This window comes from Bemisia tabaci, chromosome 2 (assembly GCF_918797505.1).
Source record: "Bemisia tabaci chromosome 2, PGI_BMITA_v3".
NCBI lineage: Eukaryota > Metazoa > Arthropoda > Insecta > Hemiptera > Aleyrodidae > Bemisia > Bemisia tabaci.
The window spans coordinates 29,548,374-29,569,625 of NC_092794.1; the positions used below are offsets into that span (position 1 = coordinate 29,548,374).

General features: G+C 40.8%; 2 protein-coding genes across 8 annotated transcripts in view; both read right to left on the reverse strand.

The window, feature by feature from the left end:
• Positions 1-20,635, reverse strand: part of LOC140224046 (uncharacterized) — a 185,004-nt gene extending 164,369 nt beyond the window's left edge. Inside the window, exon 1 of the mRNA XM_072297089.1 lies at positions 18,905-20,635. The gene's annotated coding sequence lies outside the window, so the exon portion shown is untranslated. The remainder of the gene's footprint in view (positions 1-18,904) is intronic.
• The window catches only part of LOC109038525 (very long chain fatty acid elongase AAEL008004), a 324,320-nt gene that overhangs the window by 97,823 nt on the left and 205,245 nt on the right, over positions 1-21,252 (reverse strand). Inside the window, exon 2 of one of the 7 annotated variants that reach the window (XM_072297085.1) lies at positions 20,642-20,693. The exons of the other annotated variants lie outside the window; for them this stretch is intronic. Within the exon in view, the coding sequence (XP_072153186.1) occupies positions 20,642-20,693 (52 nt within the window). The remainder of the gene's footprint in view (positions 1-20,641; positions 20,694-21,252) is intronic. 7 annotated transcript variants of the gene reach the window in all.

A 21,252-nucleotide genomic window follows, 5' to 3' on the forward strand; every position in this document is an offset into this window, starting at 1 on the left:
GGCCACGATCAAAATTCCCTGTTTTTTCCAAACTTTCCCTCATTATTGTACGTCCTCGGCTGTGCCCAATTTTCTGGACTCTGACGACTCTGAAAAGTAATTACTTGAATGGGAGGGATTCGGCAACATTCGAGACCTCATACGGCGTTTTTCTCGGGCACGAAATCTGCGTGCGCACGCTCAGTTAAGACCCCGATCAGTACTTTTTTAAACTCTTGACTACCTTGGTCTGGGAGTGTCGCTCGCCAAACGGTTAGCCCTGTTGCTCGTTCGGATAAAACCTCTCAAGTCCACTTTCAGATGGGCATAGGAATGTGAGCATTCCTACGGAATTTAGCGCTGGCCGTAGAACAGACATGCGCGCTTTTGACACGCTCTGACCCGTTTCAGCGCCGCGAGCGCTGAAAATGGAGCCGAGGCGTCTCTCGAGGCGTCCTCGAGGCCGACAAGAGCCCCCCGTGCTGGCGCAACGTAAAAATCACGTATCCACTCCGAGTTTCGCCAAAGAAGTTGCGCGGTTCTTTTCCCGGCACGGCTTCAGCGCTGACGAGACCGATCAACAGTCACCTGAACCGCATCGCGCACAGGACGCCGAGCGTCGAGTCTAATGGGCCTGTTGGAAACTTTTGCTTGAGCAAAATTAATGGTTGTTTACTGCACAAAATGTCTCCAAAAACCAGACGAGCGCCGATTAAAGTTTCAAATAGCCGAAAAAAGCCACCTCGATTTTATGCTGATGACTTGGGACTTAAAGGTACTTCGCCATGATATTTATTAATTTGAGGTAAGATTTCAGAAAAAACCATTATCGACCATTTTGAAATCGGCCCGGCGGCCATTTTGGAAGTTTCGGTTTTTTTGTAGAAAAAACTTTAGCGTCTGATTCGCTTTTCTCGCGCGGAATTTCCTCCAAATGCCGAGTTTCAGGCAAATTCAAATGCAAATAGCCGAAGCCGCAAGTCAATTTTTGGCCATCTTAAACTGTAACCGGCTGCCATTTTAAAACAGTTTAAGATAATCTCTTCGGGATTGCGCGAAAAATTGCCTTTCTTTATGTTCTTACGAACGAGTTATAACAAAGGGGGTCTTCCAATTTGAAAAAAAGTTGGGGTCCGTTGCCCCCTCCCCCCAAGGGGACCCCTGCAAATTTCATGAAGGCTTAAAAGTAGCTTCCTTTGACCTAGAAAGATCCCCCAAGTTTCAAATCTGTACCTCAATTAGGTAAAAAGTTTAAGGGGGTGGAAGGGACTTATGGATCACCCTGTATAGGCACTCCTTTAAAGATAATTATATTCACCAGAATTATTCTGTGCGGTATTAGGCAGAGGTTATGCAGAGGTAACCAGCAGAAAAAATTTGGATACTCTGAATAGATACACTTTATTCAGACAAAAGTAGACCAAATGTTTTTTTAAAAAAAACCGGCGCTCCGCTTCGCGCCGGATTTTGGGAGGGCTTTGCCTCCCCAAACCCCCGCAGGACGCGCGCAAAGCGCGCGTTCTTTGGTTTGAGTGTCCGGCCTCAGTTGTTCTGTCTTTTAAGTGACCCGCGCGTCCACCGCGGAAAGAGTGTATTTTCCGAAGGGAGGGGCGGAGGCGGGGAGTTATCAATCTTTGGAGGTTGGATTTACGTTTACACTGTTGGAGGCATTGATTATTCGAATAAGGACTTCATGTCGCCAGATTGCAACAACAATCCTCATGTAATGTCTGATATGAAAAATAAGTGTCAACAAACGCTGTGGCAAGCTTGAATGACGATGGATGAATTTCCACAACCCACTGTGCGACAACATTGCCGTCTTTCCCACCAATTATCAGTCTGTAACCCACTGTGCGACAATATAGCCATCGTGTCTGTTGAAGCATATGCTATGCTAAATGGTCTCCGTGGCGACCACTTTTTCTCTTCATCTTAACCTGATATATATGAAAAAGGAAGTCCTGCTTGTATGATTCTTCCAGTCATAATTTATCCTTAAAAAGGTATTATTAATAAAAATGTGTTGATTTATCTATAATATTGTTGACCTTTTTTCTGAGCTCAACAAAGTGGTGACCCCGACGTGATTCTTTTCTCAAAATCTAGAAAAGAACTAATTATACTGTTGTGTGAAGTTATGAGTCTATCTCTGGTTATGGCTTTTGCTGATATCAGAGACTCAGTTGTTGGTTATGGCTTTTGCTAATACCACCTTGGATTTTGGTTATGGCTTTTGCTAATACCATGGATTTTTAACGGTTATGGCTTTTGCTGATACCGGATGGATCGTTTTAAAGGTTATGGCTTTTGCTGATACCTCGGATCCTTTGAGGATTTCACAGTGTTAATATCCTCTAGACTGGCCAGTCAAAACTTTTGTTGTATGGCTTTTGCTGACACAACTATTGGCTGCATTGCATGCCTTTTCTTCTGTTGTATGACTTTTGCTGACACAACTATTGGCTGCATTGCATGCCTTTTCTTCTGTTGTATGGCTTTTGCTGACACAACTATTGGCTGCACTGCATGCCTTTTCTTTTGTTGTTATGGCTCTTGCTGATACAACTATTGGCTGCACTGTATGCCTTTTCTGTCGTTGGTATGGCTTTTGCTGATCCAATTACTGGCTGCATTGCATGCCATATATTGCTCGAATGAAGCAGAAACCTCAAAAAAAAGAAGCTACAGAGGAGTTGAAAATGCGAAAGGAAAACATGGAATATCAACTGCCCAGAATTGTGAACTCTATGGAAACAACTTCCGAAACAAGCTCACCTGAGATAAGTAAAATAAAAGCCCAGTATACCAGTTGTACCAACTTGATTTTTAAATATTTAAAAGTAACAGGTGCATTTAAAGCACCTAGAGAGAAATTCGTTGAATCCTAAGGAGATAAATTCCTGACTCAACGATAACTCTGCATTGGGTTATAATGTGGCCTGACAAATTTTTGTATCATTTTCAATTTGCTCATGAACAGAAGAGAGAATGCAGGTACGTGGCTTGGGTTGCGATGTGTCGATTTTTCTGCCATTTGGACCTATGGTACAGGGTCGATTATTAAGGTGTTCGCTGCGAGCACCCTGTTTGTCGATCCTTTTCCATGGGTTTGAGTTTCATAACGATCGATGTATCGCGGGGCACGCCACGCCACTGAGAGAATGAGCATAATGGAGAAATGAAACAAATTTAACATACATGGATTTGTATGTAACTTATCATTGTCACGGATTAATTATCATGAACTTTGATGTATTAACACACATGGTTAAAATAATGTAAAAAACCAAATTAAAAGATCTTCTAAAGATTAGATCTTCCAAGCTTTACTGGGGGATATAAGAGTGGCAGAGCTCCTAGAGAAACAGAGCGCTTCGACAGTATTCAAAATTAAATGAATTTGATACGGTGCATTTTATTATTATATTATTATTGTTATATTGTCTTACTAGCTGCTCCGGACGCCCTACGGGCGCCCTCCACAGCTAGCAATGGTGGTGCAGTACCTTAATTGGAATCGGAGCAATTAGTTGAATCTACTTAATAATGATGAATAAAATGTCTGTAACAATACGTGTTGTTAGCAATACGCAATACTGCAGTTAATAAGTCAGGGTCAGTCAAGCCGCAGAGAATAAGATGCCAGGATATCAAGAAGCTGTGAGGCGGAGCAGCCGAGGGATGGCAAAGGAATGTGGGTGGCGAGTGACGAACTGACGAACGACGATGCGACCCAAACTTCCTTCTTTGAGGTTGGTGGAGGAGAGCTATACGAAAGAAAACGGAGATAGCCGAAAGAACGTGGTGGGAGGGGTGGCTGAGACCCTAGAGGGGGTATCTAGGGACGGGCAAGCAGGTAGCGGCCGGATGACCGCTCAAAACAGCTGAACTTTACTCGTCGATAAAAGTAAGAAAATTTGAGAAAATCGAAAAAACAATTACAGCCTGCAAATCTACAGATCAGAAGCTTTCATTTAAAAAAAACCCCATGCAAATCGGTCCGATGATTCTCTCAAAGTTAATGCTCCAAAATGCGGACTTTAGTCTGAATAAATGGGAGAAAATTTGAGTCCAGCTAAACTTCACTCGTTGAGAAAAGTAAGACAATTTGAGAAAAACGAAAAAACGACCACAGCCTGTAAATCTACAGATCACAGGCTTTCATTTAAAAAAACCCCATGTAAATCGGTCCGGTGGTTCTCTCAAAGTTAACGTCCAAAGATTCGGACCTCCGTTTTAATGCATCGAAGACAATTTTAGAAAATTATGGGAGAAAATTTGAGAAAATCGAAAAAACGACCACAGCCTGCAAATCTACAGCTCAGGGGCTTTCATTTAAAAAAAATCCCATGCAAATCGGTCCGGTGGTTCTCTCAAAGTTAATGCCCCAAGATTCGGGACTTTGCATTTTAATATATAGGATGAGTGTTGGCCTATGGCTCAGCGAACGGTTTGTGCCTAGAAAACGGTTTTCAGAACCGTGCGCCCAATAACAGTTTCCTTGAACTGTCCCAATAACAGTTTAGATTTTCAGACTGCCAACATAACGTTAGTATAACGTTGAATCGGGTTGGCGACTTGATTTTTAGCTAAGTGAAAGTTATATCATATGCGGTTATGGTGCGGAAGGTGATTTATGATTTGGTGAAATGTATGATGTATTGAATAGAGATGAAAGGTTTGGGGAATTCGTTGTGAGAAAAAGCGAAGACATTTAAAGAAATATTTAAAGATTAAATGTAAAGCTGAAAGACTTTGGAAGACTAATAAATACGTCGTTTCAAAAAAATCGTTTTACGTTGACGATTTTTTGGGGGGAGCGGATACGGTAGAAGAAGCAAGACAAGTTAAGAAAGAAGTTGAGGCAGTCACAGTACGGTAGAAGAAGCAAGACAAGTTAAGAAAGAAGTTGAGGCAGTCACATCCTCAAATAATTTCCTTTTGAGAAAATGGGCGTCTAATGACTCTGGGCTGGTGAAATGAGGAGATGAAAGAGAAGTGTTGACAAATGAGTCTGAGTTCAGTGGTTTACATAATAAGAATGCAAATCCTTATTGATCGAATGTTGAAAAATGATGAATGTTCGAATTGAGTAAAGTTCAAAAAGTATTAAACATCCCGTATTGGCGATCAGCAGTATTGAAAGCGATTCTTAGGTACCCATAGTCTGAATTTCTAGCTGTGGAGATAAGTGACATCTCTGGATGAGAAGGAACGTGAATAAGATTTTACACTCACAAATTAGTGTAGAAGCAAGACGGACTAAGTTATCCGATTTTATCAGACATACCATTATGATCTCAAATTAATATCAATGTGCAAGATAGATAGTTCGTTTTTCTGTTCCTGTTGTTATCTGGTTTCAGGTAACCTACTATCGACTAACAGCAAAAAATAATGGAACTAAACCGAGCCTATCCATATCCTCTGCTGTCCCGTCTGTCATATATTCTCCTGTCCATCTTGTGTTGTCCTGCATATCCTACATCCTATGAATGAAATCTTGTATGAAACCCTGACTGAATGTTCATCGCCTACTCTACGGTATTCTAACCGCCACCACTCTCCGTTGATGTACAAATTAACAGGAATATGAGAGACGACGATGAAAAGAAACGCAAAAGAAGAAAATAATAAAAAAGAAGAAGAAGGCATTCAAGTTTATTTTCCTGTATCTCTAAACCGTCTAGAATAACGAGCAACAACTTTGTTTCGCCGGGAATGATTATTCAAGAAGAATAAGTAATCATCACCTGTGATCGCTTAGGTGCCCAAATCAAATGATTAGAGTATAATTCAATTAAATGCTGCTCTCTTTGAGCGATTCTTCCTGCACTCTAGAACACAAACATTTAAAGTCAGAAAAAAAATCATTATGGAAGAAAACAACATCTTGGCTGAGGCACTTGATGACGTCATTCTTCAAAGTACCAACTTGTTCGAAAGAGCCCAAATGGCGGAAGCAGCTCTTGACTGAGTTGGAGATAATATTAACAGCGTACAAGATACATGTCGACCGTAGAAGACATCGTTGGTTCGTTGGTTATAAGGAACAGAAGCAAGCTTTTCTCAACTTCAAACAATCTCTTGCTAAACGTGAGACAGAACAAGATCCGAGAAAGAATAATGAAGCATGAAGTCTAAAAGGAACAACTGATCATGAATCCACCCAAATTCTACAAAGAACTGACAAATCTTAACAATCAAAAACCACGCGAAAACGCGACGGCCTCTGTGTAGAGCTACATTATAGAATGCAACTCACATACCTATACCCAACTAGTTGGTGAGCAATGTAACCAAAGCAATCGAAACAATGAATGACAATCAAGGCCTTGAAAACTTCGGAGAAGGCGACAACAATCATTCAGTCAATGCTTATCCGAATCGAACAAATCAGAAATCGATCATTCATGCACTGTACTCTTTTTTACCTTGCCTAGGTTTTTATCCAATGGTTTCTCATATGGTTAAGGTTTTTAATGAGGCAATGCTTCCTGATGATAATGAAGTTCATAAAGAGAAAATGATCCCGAAGTCCAATTCAAAGTCTCATTTTACTTGAAGTATCGAGAAGAATACAACAAATAATGCGTTCCAAATTCATTGAATTTAAATGTCAACATGACATCTGGAATTTGTCTACTTTTTAATGGAATTTCAATTTGACCCTAAAGAACTTCATTGCGTAACGGCAGCGCTTCTGACTCCTCTCGAAAGTGCCTGCAAGTTCCTGCAGACAAGAAGAATCACTACGGCGTTTATCCTAGCGTCGTGGCTTCAAGATCACAGCCAAGTGAAAAGTACACATAAGTATACACATAATTACGAAGAAATAATATATTTGGAACTATGTGTCGTTCCTACATTTGAGGATACCTCAAAGGGGGGAGTGTGTTGAAGCATATGCTATGCTAAATGGTCTCCGTGGCGACCACTTTTTCTCTTCATCTTAACCTGATATATATGAAAAAGGAAGTCCTGCTTGTATGATTCTTCCAGTCATAATTTATCCTTAAAAAGGTATTATTAATAAAAATGTGTTGATTTATCTATAATATTGTTGACCTTTTTTCTGAGCTCAACAGTGTCCACCAATTATCAGTTCATCAGTTCGTGACCCAATGTACGACAACATTGACGTCTTGTCCACCAACTTTCAGTTCGTGAACCCACTGTGCGAATACTTTGCCGTCTTGTCCACCAATTTTTAGGTCGTGACCCACTGTGCGGCTTTCCTCCTCTTTTGCCGCACACCCCTCGCCGAAAACTTTCAAAGCTCGCCATTTTTAAACGGCTCAACCGAGTTTGCTCAAATTCAATACCAGCCTAGAACTAAGTAAGATCTTCCTTCTGTAAAAATTTCGGGGGGAAAGCTTTTAATTTGCGCGAGTTATCGCGCCCATAAAATTGAACCTCGCCCCCACTTCTCGCCCCCACCTTTCGAAATGTAATACTTCGATCTCCGTTTTTTTCGCAGAATGGTAGTCCTGTTCCTCTACTTTACGTCGCAAAAAGTTTCACCCGGAAATTTTTTTAAAATGAGGGAAATATAACCAAGCAAAAATCGGAAAAACCACGAATATATATATATATATATATTGTTAACGCATCGAGCCGGTCGCGTCAGTGTGACCGAAAAATGTTGTAATTCTGTCAATGGACGGAAGGAGAAAAGAACAGATGAATCGTTCAAATCATTGAAATGCGTGAAATTCTGGAGTATCCCTTTCGGAAATGAACGCGGTAGGTATAGGCTGTCGCTATCTACGTAATGAAAGGGTTTCTGCAAACGCAAGAGTCACGCATGTTGCATCCCGTACATATGAAGGAAAAAGTAAATGCTCCCGCTCTCGTCACAATCAGTAGGTAAGAAAAAGTCAGTTTTGTGCGGCTCTTGTATGGAAAGGTCCAAGCGAGTCGTGCTTGTTACGGAACTCATAATAGAAGGGGATAATTCATTAGATACTCTCGATATATTTTGTGATTTCAAGTCCATTTGAGGGATTTAGGCACTTATGAACCACAGAATCGGTTTTTCGATTTTTTTAAAATTTTCTTACTGTTCAGGAATTTATTCTTTTCCTCTTTTTTTCTCTTTTTTTTTTTAAACCCCTAATGTATGTTCTTGCAGGGTCGGACTGACGCACCTCTGAGGGCGCAGACCCTTAGCCGGCGAAGGGGGCGCAATGTGATATTTTGCTCAGGAGTATGCGGGAACCCCCCCCCCCCTCTATCCCTCTCTCTCTCTCCCCTCCCTCTCTCTCCCCCCCCTCTCTCCCTCTCTCTCTCTCCCCCTCTATCTCCCTCTCTCTCTCTCTCTCTCTCTCCCTCTCGAAAAGGCCGAAAGTTTTTAAAAATTAGACTCTTCTAAATAGAATTTTGACGATATTTTCGGGTTCAAAATCGATTTATCTTACAAAAAAAAATTCTGAAATTGAACATAATAATACAATTATCGGAAGAATTGTGAGATGAAAAATGTAAAACCTATCAATCAAAGAAAAGCTATTCGAGGCATCCAAACACCATTATCTCTGGAAAAAACAAGCCAGAGCTCAAGAGATCCAAAATCATGCCTTTGAAAACTGGAAGGTGGAAAATGAGGGTGACAAGAAAACAAGAAATACTTCAGACCCTGTATATTGTATAAATAACTGATACAATACATTTTAAATTTAAATTTTCAAATGTTTAAACAAAGTGGGAACAAAGTGACATCATCTTTAATTAGTCGAATCAAGAGAGGGACTAAACACGCAATTTGGCCTGGTGCTCAGCGCAGAGAGGAATGATGACGAGGACTTGAGATGAAAAGGAGAAGCCCTCGGCACGGCGGTCGGCATGTAACACATATAAGCGCCTACAAGATTGCATGAATACTTCACGCATTGCGTCAGACACAGTGCGGTCGGCGTGGGACGCACAGCGCCTACAACATTGTAGGAATACTTCCCGCATTGCGTCAAATACAGTGCGGTCAGTGCGGAGCGGCGGCGGAAGTTAAAATTATTACACCACATTTATGTTTGTTCTTTCTTAATTTTTTGGTTCAATACTTATAAATGGAAGGCCTTGTCCACAAAGATATAGGTTAACGGGACTTTTTCGCGAAAAGTTCCGTGAACTTTCGCTAGTATAGTGCTGACAGGGCTTTCGCAAAAAATGTGTCTAACACGAGTAAACGTGTTTTATGCGCCCCGCTACCTCCGGTACGTTCACTTGATGGTTTTATTGATGTTTCAAAACGAATGAGAAGGGGGCGGCAAAATACAGGCGGCCCATGGGTGGCAAGTAGGTAAAGCCGGCCCTGATGAATATACATACTACACAGCTGAAGAAAAGAAAAATGAGACAAGGAGACGGAATACAGAATACACTTTCCTCTATAACTCCTATTAAGGTGATTCGATGGACGCCATATTTTGTGTCAGAACGGCATGCGATATATCGCATCAATTGGTTCCATATTTTCAGCTACTCGTCATTTTTCTCCTATTTTGAGATCACACTTCTGTTGTCAGGAGTCTAAAGCACTCACTTACCAATTTTAACAAAGAAATTCAACGTAATAAAGGCGTGGTTTTTTCAGAGAGAAAACATCGCATTCGATACTGATATCGAAACTGCACTCGAATGCGATATTTTCTCTCTGAAAAAACCACGCCTTTATTACGTTAAATTTCTTTGTTAAAATTGGTAAGTGAGTGCTTTAGATTCCTGACAACAAAATTGCGATCTCAAAATAGGAGAAAAATGACGAGTAGCTGAAAATATGGAACCAATTGATGCGATATATCGCATGCCGTTCTGACACAAAATATGGCGTCCATCGAATCACCTTAAAGCTTCTCTCGTTTACTCATAATTTTTATGCATTTTTTTCTTTACTTATTTTCTTTTCTCCTTGCTTTTTATTTATTATTCTTTTCTTTTTTTTCTTCTTCTTTTTTCCTTTTTTTTCTTTTCTTTCTTTTCTCCTTTTCTTCATTTTCTTTACTATCATTCTATCTATCCGCCGGAAGAGGGGCGAGCCTTTGGCGCGCTGAGGGGGGCGCATCTGCCAATGGCAGATTAGCCTTATGGTCAGTCCGACCCTGTGTTCTTGAACATATTAGGTCTTGGTGGACCCTGAGAATTTGAGAGAGGTTTCTGCCTATCTCAGTTACTATCAATCTTCTTGGAGGGGTGAACGGGAATGATTTTGGTTTAGACGTAACATTTCAATTTCCTCGACCGGATTTTTTACCCGAAAATGTTTTTAATGGTTTTTGTGGTTTAGGTATCAGAGTTCACCGGTTAGTTCAGTCAATAGAGCACATATGGGGGCTAAGTAAAGACAATTTCTGAGGAATCTTTTTAATAAATTATCCCCATGTATTTTTCGTCGCTGAATCCGAAATTCACATTTGCGAACAGATTTGAGGCGAGCCAAAGCCGCCATCTTGAAAAAATGGCCGAAATTTGCGTTTATCGGCCAAAAAACTGAAATAACTCGTATATCATGGAGTTTACGGCAAAAGTAGTTATTTTCCAAATTAAAGTACATTAAATTTCCTTTAAAGCGAGCCCAACATAGTCCAGATCGGATGATAACAAATGCCGTACAGTAGTGTTGGAAAGCTTCACGCATGGGCAATTTTCGTAACTTTCTCTGCGAAAAGAGAGCTTTCAAGGCAATTGATCATTAAATCGTAGATAAGTGTAAGTATGAATGATAAAAGGAGTGCAATTTTGAGTTCTTGACTTACAAGAACGGCAGTGGACGAGGGGGGGGGGGGGGGGGGTCCGTAGGAGCGCAGCTGCAGGATCCTCCCCCGTTTTCATGGCCCGGGTGCAGGCGGCCGGCCTTCGTTCTCCGGGTTAGAAGTTTTTCTTGATGTGCCTACATACAGATATATTCGCTGATGACAACATTACCTGCCACCAAACCAAAGAGACAGGCACTGCTAGATTGTCAAAAATATAGAGGGAAATTTAAGCGCGCCGACCGTTGTAATCGAATTAGCAGTATGAGGAGATCAATTTAGGTTGAAAACGATGTTGTTCCAATAAACCTTCTCTTATTATTTCGGTGCATAATTATCATTAATAAATCTGACGGGGAGCTTCAAATTTTTTTGTCGTACGAACTTCAACCCATCCATTCTCACTATTTACCGCAGCAGATGGCATGCGTAAAGTTACTATGTCCTCATTTTATAATGCATTTACACCGTGTCATGGCTCCCTCTGCGCCCCATTGCCTCTTGTTCCACATACTTGTCAATATCTTCACTTCTCCGGATTTCATCGTCATTGTCCGAACATTCAGCGTCTTCTGGATAATCTACGTCATTTTCTTCTTCTTCCATTCAAAGTGCGTCATATTGACTAATCTCGCAGAAGCCATGACAATACCCGCAAACAAGACTGGCCTTTCTTCCAAAAACCGCAGGCGCCGCAACTTTCTTCAATGTAATTACATGAGATCTTCCTTAAAATTTCACCCATAGTGGGATTTCTCAAGGTGATGATGGGGATGAGGCCATTTCTGCTATTCTTCTACCCCCAGTTTAACGCGTTTTTCTTGATGCCCATCCATTGCTGTACTTGAGGATAGGAGTATGAAATGTGGTAGCATCCCTTGAAGGTTGTAGAGAAGCGAGATTTTGTACATTGTAGAAAAAAGTCCGAACATAGCTTTCATACCTAAATTCAGGCAAAGTTTTTTTCTGCTCACCAAAGTTCATTTCTGCTGTTGCCATATAATCGGAATAAAAATTATCTTCCTGCTTTAGAAATTTCTTCTTGCTTTGAGGCTGACTTTTTAAGCATTTGAGGATACAAAATAATTAAAGCTGAGTTGTTCTCCAGGGTTTTTAAAAACTTAACTTAAACTTGCCCGAAGAGTGATGATGTTGTGTCACACTCACGAATGACATGAATAAACAGTAGGTGTTTGGCTTTCACTTCATTTTAAAGGCTGCCTCGGTTGAAAGGTTTTTGTGGAGTCTTACCTTTGCCGGATTTTGGAAGAAAATCATTTTTGAAGTTCCGTGACTGAGTTGTACGGAGGACAAGAACGTTCTTTTCCTACAATAAAAGCAAGTTCGCCCTGTTTTGCCATTTCCAAAGCCTTTGGAACCATAATATGTCAGCGATTTTACTCTAGTTGAAACATCGACACTGTTTCAGCCCTAAAACGTTTCATGAGCATTTGGATCAAACGGGATTTGTTTTTGCCGTTTTTCAACAAAGGAGGGGTATCGTTAAGGGCCTTTTTTGGCCCCACCCTAAAATTCCTCAACTCTGCGATTTTTTGGTCATTGAAGGTCTATATTTTACGGAATGCACAATTGTTTTGTCATTTCCGGTCTATTTCGGGGTCTACCACTGGCCTAAACATGGGTCTGAAGGCCAATTTTGGCGAAAAATGCGGGTTTTTCAGCATTCGACGCGCTGTTTCGTAACGATCCCTTCGGAGGACAAAAAAATCCTTCAAGTATGTTCATTAGGGATGTAAGAGAGTCACTTTGGCCAATTTTCGTCGATGTCAAACTTTGCGCTCATAGTTAAAAAAAACTTTTTAGAATTTTTCTTGTTTTTCATCATTATTTAAAATGGCTTAAAAAAGGCGACTCATCTTACACCAGAATTAAACTTTTTTGGCAGAAAATGGTCGTAAGTGATCAAAACCTTCCTCCAAGAACTTTATCCGATTTAAAGCCCCCCAAAAAAGCCGGTGTTGCCATATTTCATTGCCTAAAATCATAGAAAACCGAGTACTTATGGGGGCTATTTCTCGTCGAGCTCATTCAGACAAGTCCAAAAACCTTCATTTTTCATATGTTATGGCCGAATCACCAGTAATTACATACATTTACGGCGATGACATCTACATTACGGCACGGCGTTGCCACATCATCGGGGAAAAATCGAGAAAAATCCACGTTTCCCTGGATTTGAGCCATTTTTTCGGATTATGCGGATGGAATAAAGTTGAAAGTTGAAAATGGGTTGTATGAGCTATTCGTTCACAGAGAATGCACCGACGTCATCAGGGTGAAATTGCAGAGCCGCCATGTATCAGCCAAAAAATACCACCTTTGGATACAGTATCACCCCATGGGCGTTTCTGGGTGGTATTGCCAGTGCAAAGTGGGCGCCAGAGTCGTCGGCTGCTGTGCGCACATGGCATCTGTCATGTGGTACCTCGCTCATCACAGACATAAGACAGAAGCACAAAAAACCAAGCGTTTGTCAGATGAGTACGGGTCATTTCTTCAAGATTCCGCAACGGTAGCTCCAAATGAGTGGTCTGATGGAGAGGACGAGGAACCTGATGAAGAGGCGACAGATGAAGATGCAACTGGAGAGGAGTGAGGGAAACCAGAGAAGAGAGGAGGGGGCAACGAGGGCAGCAGTATTATTCGAGGGTAAGGGCAATTTTAAATGCAAGTTTAATGTTGCTAAATGAAATGTGCGAAATGCGATATTAATAATATATGCGATAATAAAGCGAATTTAGGTGGAGTAGATAAAAAGTTACTGTTCTAAATTAATTTAGGGAAGCAGAATTCTGAACAATCGCTGCCGATAAGAGGGCTGGGGGAGGGAGGGGGGATGGTGGTGGTTGTCAGGGCGGGTAAAAATTCAGCATTGAGGACTCGCGATTCTGACACATGGCTTACTTTCTTTCGGACTTCAGATCACGGCCAATGTTTGAAAGTCGCATCCTCTTGCGCAAATATCGTGCCTAGAAATCGTAAGAATATGGGTTGTCTATAAGCGCAATATATTAAAATAATGAATACCGGCACAAGGTATGATCCACTTGCATCTCTGAATACTGCAATTTAAGTCTTTCAACTTTATTCCATCCGCATAATCCGAAAAAATGGCTCAAATCCAGGGAAACGTGGATTTTTCTCGATTTTTCCCCGATGATGTGGCAACGCCGTGCCGTAATGTAGATGTCATCGCCGTAAATGTATGTAATTACTGGTGATTCGGCCATAACATATGAAAAATGAAGGTTTTTGGACTTGTCTGAATGAGCTCGACGAGAAATAGCCCCCATAAGTACTCGGTTTTCTATGATTTTAGGCAATGAAATATGGCAACACCGGCTTTTTTGGGGGGCTTTAAATCGGATAAAGTTCTTAGAGGAAGGTTTTGATCACTTACGACCATTTTCTGCCAAAAAAGTTTAATTCTGGTGTAAGATGAGTCGCCTTTTTTAAGCCATTTTAAATAATGATGAAAAACAAGAAAAATTCTAAAAAGTTTTTTTTAACTATGAGCGCAAAGTTTGACATCGACGAAAATTGGCCAAAGTGACTCTCTTACATCCCTAATGAACATACTTGAAGGATTTTTTTGTCCTCCGAAGGGATCGTTACGAAACAGCGCGTCGAATGCTGAAAAACCCGCATTTTTCGCCAAAATTGGCCTTCAGACCCATGTTTAGGCCAGTGGTAGACCCCGAAATAGACCGGAAATGACAAAACAATTGTGCATTCCGTAAAATATAGACCTTCGATGACCAAAAAATCGCAGAGTTGAGGAATTTTAGGGTGGGGCCAAAAAAGGCCCTTAACGATACCCCTCCTTTGCTTGTGATGTTGTTGGAGCCATACTTTTGAGAAGTTTTATTTCCACTTATGAAACTGTTCCTCTTCAAAATCTTTCAAGAGTTTTCGTGCTGCATCTTGTAATATCCTTGGGATAGCCGGAGCCGCCGATGATCAAAGTATTGGCGGAGCATACTTTTGTTATTGCGTCAGACACATTGGTTGTTGCATATTGATGAAAATTCCTAATTTTGTCTCCAAATCACTCGATGGAGCAATAAATGGACATCAATGATATGACTAAGATTCTTGTCATCAATTTTATCTACACAAAGTGTAAATGCATCATATAATAAGGACATAGTTAGTTTCTTCACGCATGCCGTCTGCGAAGGTTAACAAAAGAGGATAGGGTAAGAGTTCAACAAACAATTTTGAAATTCCTCACCTGATTTTTTATTTACAATCATGCGCCGAAAGAATAAGAGAGGGCTCATTGGAAAAACATCGTTTTCAACTCATATTGAACTTCTAACCCGGAGAACGACGGGCGACCGCCTGCACCCGAGTCATAAAAACGGGGGAGGATCCTGCGGCTGCGCTCCTACGGACCACCCCCCCCCCCCTCGTCCACTGCCGTTTTTGTAAGTCAAGAACTCAAAATTGCACTCCATTTATCATTCATACTTACACTTATCTACGATTTAATGATCAGTTGCCTTGAAAGCTCCCTTTTTGCAGAGAAAGTTACGAAAATTGCCCATGCGTGAAGCTTTCCAACACGGTACGGCATTTGTTATCATCCGATCTAGACTATGTTGGGCTCGTTTTAAAGGAAATTTAATGTACTTTAATTTGGAAAATAACTACTTTTGCCGTAAACTCCATGATATACGGGTTATTTCGGCTTTTTGGCTGAAAAACGTAAATTTCGGCCATTTTTTCAATACGGCGGCTTTGGCTCGCCTCAGATCTGTTCGCAAATGTAAAATTCGGATTCAGCGACCAAAATTACATGGGAATTGTTTATCAGAAAGTTTCCTCAGAAATTGTCTCTACTTAACCCCCTATTGACTGGACTAGGTACCCGTCACGAGGACGGCAGGTGCGTTAGGTGCATGACTTACGACACTGCGAAGAGGCTCCGCCAGTGCTTTAGACGAGAAATGGATCTGGGAGCATTGGTCTAGTGAACTAGCAAGATTTACCGCCCAAGGTCGCGGTGGCGGCAGGGTGACTTGCTTCTCCGGATCATTACCGCATCGCGCCGGGAGCCAGGCGTCAAGACGCGACCCAAAGCCGCTAGGATGTGGAAACGCCATCATGACTCGACGCTCGGCCCACTGCCGGTGAAATAGCTCAGAATTAACGAAGTCACTCGGTCAAGGCTCGTTTTTGGGAAAAACTCAACGCACGGCTGTAGTTAGGCTCTATCAATTTTCTTATGAATAATTACTGCGGTGCTGCTGCCAGCATTTATCCCCTTCCAACGAAGTTATGTGGTGATGCTGAATTTTAGGATAAGACTTGAGAAACTATTAGTGTATTTTCCGAAGGAAATACACTATTGCATTCTCCCCTGATGTCAGACCTGGACCGAAGACCATGTAATGAGCATCTGAATGGCAAATGAGCATCGATCATGGGTCGTAGATTACGAATATGCATGCCGTTTGAATTCTCATATATATATATATATATGTGTGTGTGTGTGTGTGTGTGTGTGTGTGTGTGTGTGTGTGTGTGAGTGTGTGTGTTGAGTTAATTTCATGAGCTTTATAACCGTTTGATTTATTTTTTATTTATTTTAAAATTTACATTGCGACGTTTCGGTGGCGTATTTCCACCTTCATCAGGCACAGACTGAGGAGACAAAACAACCCTGTTCCCTGACCGTGTTGGATCGGAGGACTAGGTGCGTTTCTTTCTTGTTTTCCTTGTTTTGTCTCCTCAGTCTGTGCCTGATGAAGGTGGAAATACGCCACCGAAACGTCGCAATGTAAATTTTAAAATAAATAAAAAATAAATCGAACTGTTATAAAGCTCATGAAATTCACTAAATCATACATATCTACAATAACCATGAAATTAGACATATATATATATATATATTCTAATTTCATGGTTATTTTATGTTTAATAAAGCGAACTTCATGAGTTGTTTAACCGTACATTTATTTATTTTAAACAAAACATTTTTTAATGCGACGTTTCGGTGACGTTCGGCGACGTTCGTCTCTGCCTGAAGATGGTGCGAATAATAAGCACCGAAACGTCGCATTAAAAATTTTTTTGTTTAAAATAAATAAATGTACGGTTAAACAACTCATGAAGTTCGCATATATATATATATATATATATATATATATATATATATATATATAGATATATATATATATATATATATATATATATGCGAGAGGGTGTGTGTGTGAGAGAGAGAGAGAGAGATAGTTTTATTATTTCAAAACTTAATTTTAATTTTTTAAGTAAACCCTCGTGTCCAATGGGACCCACTCCGTGAAAATGAAAAAAAGGAAAAATGAACGAAAACTGTCAACCTACTCACCATACAAATCATATGGTAAGCTTACTGTAAAAACAATAGGTATCTATGATTTCGATGGAGCTAAGTTAATCGAAAGAGTCGGACACGCACGTAGTTGTTGTAAAATGGGTCCACTAATAAAACTGAAGCCGACCGCTCGTGTATGGAAAGGTCCAAGCGAGTCGTCCTTGTTGCGGAACTCAAAATTGAAGGGGATAATTCATTAGATACTCTCGACCGATTTTGTGATTTCAAATCATTTGAGGGATTTGGGGACTTATGAATCACAAAATCGGTTTTTCTTTTTTTTAAAAAATTTTCTTATGTTAAGGAATTAATTTTTTTCTCTCTTTTTTTTCTTTCTTTTTTTCTGTCTTTTTAAAACCCTAAAGTAAGTTTTTGGACATTTTAGGTCTTTGTCTACCCTGAGAATTTGAGAGAGGTTTGGCCTATCCCTTGGTTAGTATCTACCTTCTTGGTGGGGTGAAAGGGAATGTTATTGGTTAAGATGTAACACGTCAATTTCCTCGACCGGATTTTTTACCCGAAAATGTTTATGAGGGTTTTTGGAGTTAAGGTATATCAGCTCGTTTTTGGATGGATAAACGTGTGGCTATAAAATATTGCCTATGTAGGTACTATTAGCCATTTTGAAATCCTGAAATGATGAAAAGTAAACAAATTGTTACATCTGCTAAAGCACATACATAATTCAGAGGAAATTTTAACAGCCCCTACTGATCAGTGATCAGTCTGGAGATAAGCAGTTGAAAGTAGTGGAGCTACCTAAGGTAGTCACATGCATCTGTACCTGTTGGAAAGGCTCACAGGAAAATGGTAACAGGGGAAGGGGAGGGGGTGAATAATTACTAAGTTGTCGCATTGCACTGATTAGGTAAATTAAATTTTCAAGGATGACTTAGAATTCATACAATATTTCACCAAAAGTAGGTTCATTAGCGCGACCGTTTGTTTCTCACATTTGCAGATTTTTTGTGGTTTACCCAAGGGCTATGTGAATGAACATTACTTGGATACTGATATTGAAAGAAGGACTAACAGTGGGATGCCTACTCCCAAGGGGCTCAATATTTACACGGGTAAAGGGGAGTGAATCGTTGTTATTAATTGTTACCCACGCATATTTACGTACTATTAAAATTCAAAAATTTAATATTAAGTCCTACGTTAAACTTGAGTGATTCAGGTACCTGATATTTGACCGAATTTCAGCCTCAAAATACAGTTACCTATAAGAGAAAATTAATTGAAAGAGAGTATAACTGATTGTTAAAGGCATTACACTGTAAGCATACTCCAAGAGGTAACATAAATTTGCACATTTGTTTCATCTACCTACATCATCCTTCTTAAGCGCACCTATTTTGTATTAATGCTACCGGCAAGTTTTTCGATACTAAATTTCATCACTCAGCAACCTATCAAATGATTATGAAAATTCATGAGGTCGTTGCTTCAAGTCATAGAAACTCTGTATAGAATGATGAGTTATTCAAGAGCCGACACTAAATGCAGTAGTCGAGCACAAATTTTACCAAAATTGGTCTGGGTATTTGGTGTGGCATGACTTGAAACTAGCTACTTTCATGGCTTTTGGGATTATTGTTCTTAAAAGCATCCAAACCTTCCAACTTTTTTCCTACAGACTCTATGCCATACTCTAAGGAGCTTTGTAAAAAAAGTTGTCGATGATTGCTATGAAATGAGAAATATGTCCATTGTTCATCTCCGCTGAATACTTAATTTCTCATTGAAAATTGGGCAACAGGCTTTATTTCAGCACCTCCGTCGCAAGTACAAGCGGGATCGAAGTTCCTGCGTCGAATGGTTTCCCGCAACCCGGCATACACAGCTACGGCGGCCCGCGGAATGGGTTGCGCGCCAGCTCTTGAATGGACAGAGTTTCTGGTGGGGGACAGAAATAGGTGCGTCGTCGCGGCGCGCGGCGATCAGGGGAATCAGGAATCCCATGCATAGATCGCGTCTCTCGCTATCGGCGCGACGCGATATCAACGCGGACGTCCAGCCACTGCAGTGCACTGAATCGGTCAGACAGATAAGTGTAGTGGGCCAAATAATAACTTAACGAAATCAAAGCCACTGGTGTCAAATTGCTGTTAAAAAGACCGCCCCTGAAAATACCGCTTAATACTGCCGGAAAACCGCCGTATGAGCCTTCAGACGATGCCAAATTTCCTTTGGAAAATCTCCAATTTCTGGGAAATTTTGTCAATATTGCTCTTCTAATTTATTAGAGGATTTTCTTTGTAATTAGATTAAAAGTGTCTGAAAATCTGAAGGAAAAATATTAATGACTTTGTCAAATCTCTCCCCCTCCCTGGGGTGTGGCCCTTACATGGGCGGAACGAGGAATTTTCTGTGGGAGGAGGCACAGGGGGATATAGAATTTGGGCTGAGGGGGAACTGGGTGGCCTCCCCGGAAAATTTTTGAAAATTGGAACGTCTCGCGAAAATTTTTGAGCCATTTATCAATGGCAAATTAAATGGAATCAAATATTACAGATGACAGAAATTTTGCTGACTTGTTTTAAACATAGCATATCTTACTGTGGGTTTTAGTTCATTCAAAACAAAACACTGTTAGGTTTTATTACATTCCCTATGCCTTTTACCTCAAGACTAATTAGTATCTTGGGCTCTTGATTTTTTTTGGAAGGGGCCGACCAGAATTGTGTGGAGGGCCGTCCCCCCCTATTTCCACCCATTTCAGCCTCATTGTCCCTTATTTTTGAAATTTGAGAAAATTTCAGCTCCCCAGGTCTCAAAACGTGCTATGAAGTGTAAAAAATAAGGAAAATATTCTCCAAAAAATTAAAAAAAAATTTTACCGATCTCTTAATTAAGCGCCCTAAGGGACGCCTTTGGTTCGTAATCATAAAATTTAGAAAAAAAAAAAACCATGATCCCAACTCTCGAGTCCAAAAAGAGGACTGAAGACAAGAATGAGATCGAAACATGAAAGCTCCGGCTACACAGTGTCCTGAACGGTTGTAAACAACTCTTCAACGATGGTTTTGGATATTTTCCCTCGAGAAGACTAATCCTTTCGTTAAATAAGCGAAAACAAGAGGTGTAGACACATGTGTCAAGTTGTCTGTATGAGAAAGAAAGATGTAAGCCTCAGGAATAGCCGGCGAAATTGGGTCGACAATGCTGAAAGGAGCCGAACCCACAGACGCGCCCGGTAAGCAGATTTACCTTTCCCCTGAAAATGGTAGTTTACGGCCAAAGCCTCAGAGATCCGGTGAAATGACCAAAATTTTGGTCCGAAGAGTTAGGTTAGGTTAATTTCCAGCTGGGATGAATTATTTGCAACCCTACGTCGGCAGCAAGAGGCTCGAGTTCACTGCAGAGTCTAAGAGGCGCGTCGGAGGGTGGTTACCGCGCCTCAACTGGTCGTTCTTTCACGTGCGCCCTTTAGGGCGCTTGAGAGGTCGGTAAATAATTTTTTTTTGAAAAAACGTTCCTTATTTTATTAACTTTCCTTAAATATCAAAAATAAGTGACACCCTACCTATCTCCTCTTGTTTTCTACGCCGACAAAGGAGAGACACGGGAGAAAAGGACTGAAATGAAGCCCGAAAGTAATGTCAAACTTGAAGAAGACCCTTGAAAAGTTGTGACTAGTCGAAGGACTGCAATCCCTGGACTGCCACCCACTTAGGGACGAAATCATCCATAAAACCCACGCTGCCCCCATAAATTTCACTCTTGATTCTTAACAAATTCAATGTTTGGTAGTCTTATTCCGTTGCTCTGAAAATCAACGAGGGCTTTCGCCGGATAAGGCTCTCTCGTAAATGAACTGAGGATCGTTCGCCCCATTTTTACATAAAAAATCTCATTTCTTTTCCCTATTTTCTACGCCGACAAAGGTGAGACCTGAGAGAAAAGGACTAAAGTGATGTCCAACTAGAAGATGACCCATGATAAGTCGGAGTCGACTAGTCGAAGAACCACAATCCCTGGACTGCCGTCCACTCTAAGGAGATGGACCAGTCCTCGTAGATTCTCTGAGCAATGGAATAAGACTACAAAACCTTGAATTTGTAAAGAATCACGAGGGAAATTCAGAGGGGCAGCGACGGTTTTATAGATAACTTTGTCTCTAAAGTGGGTGGCAGT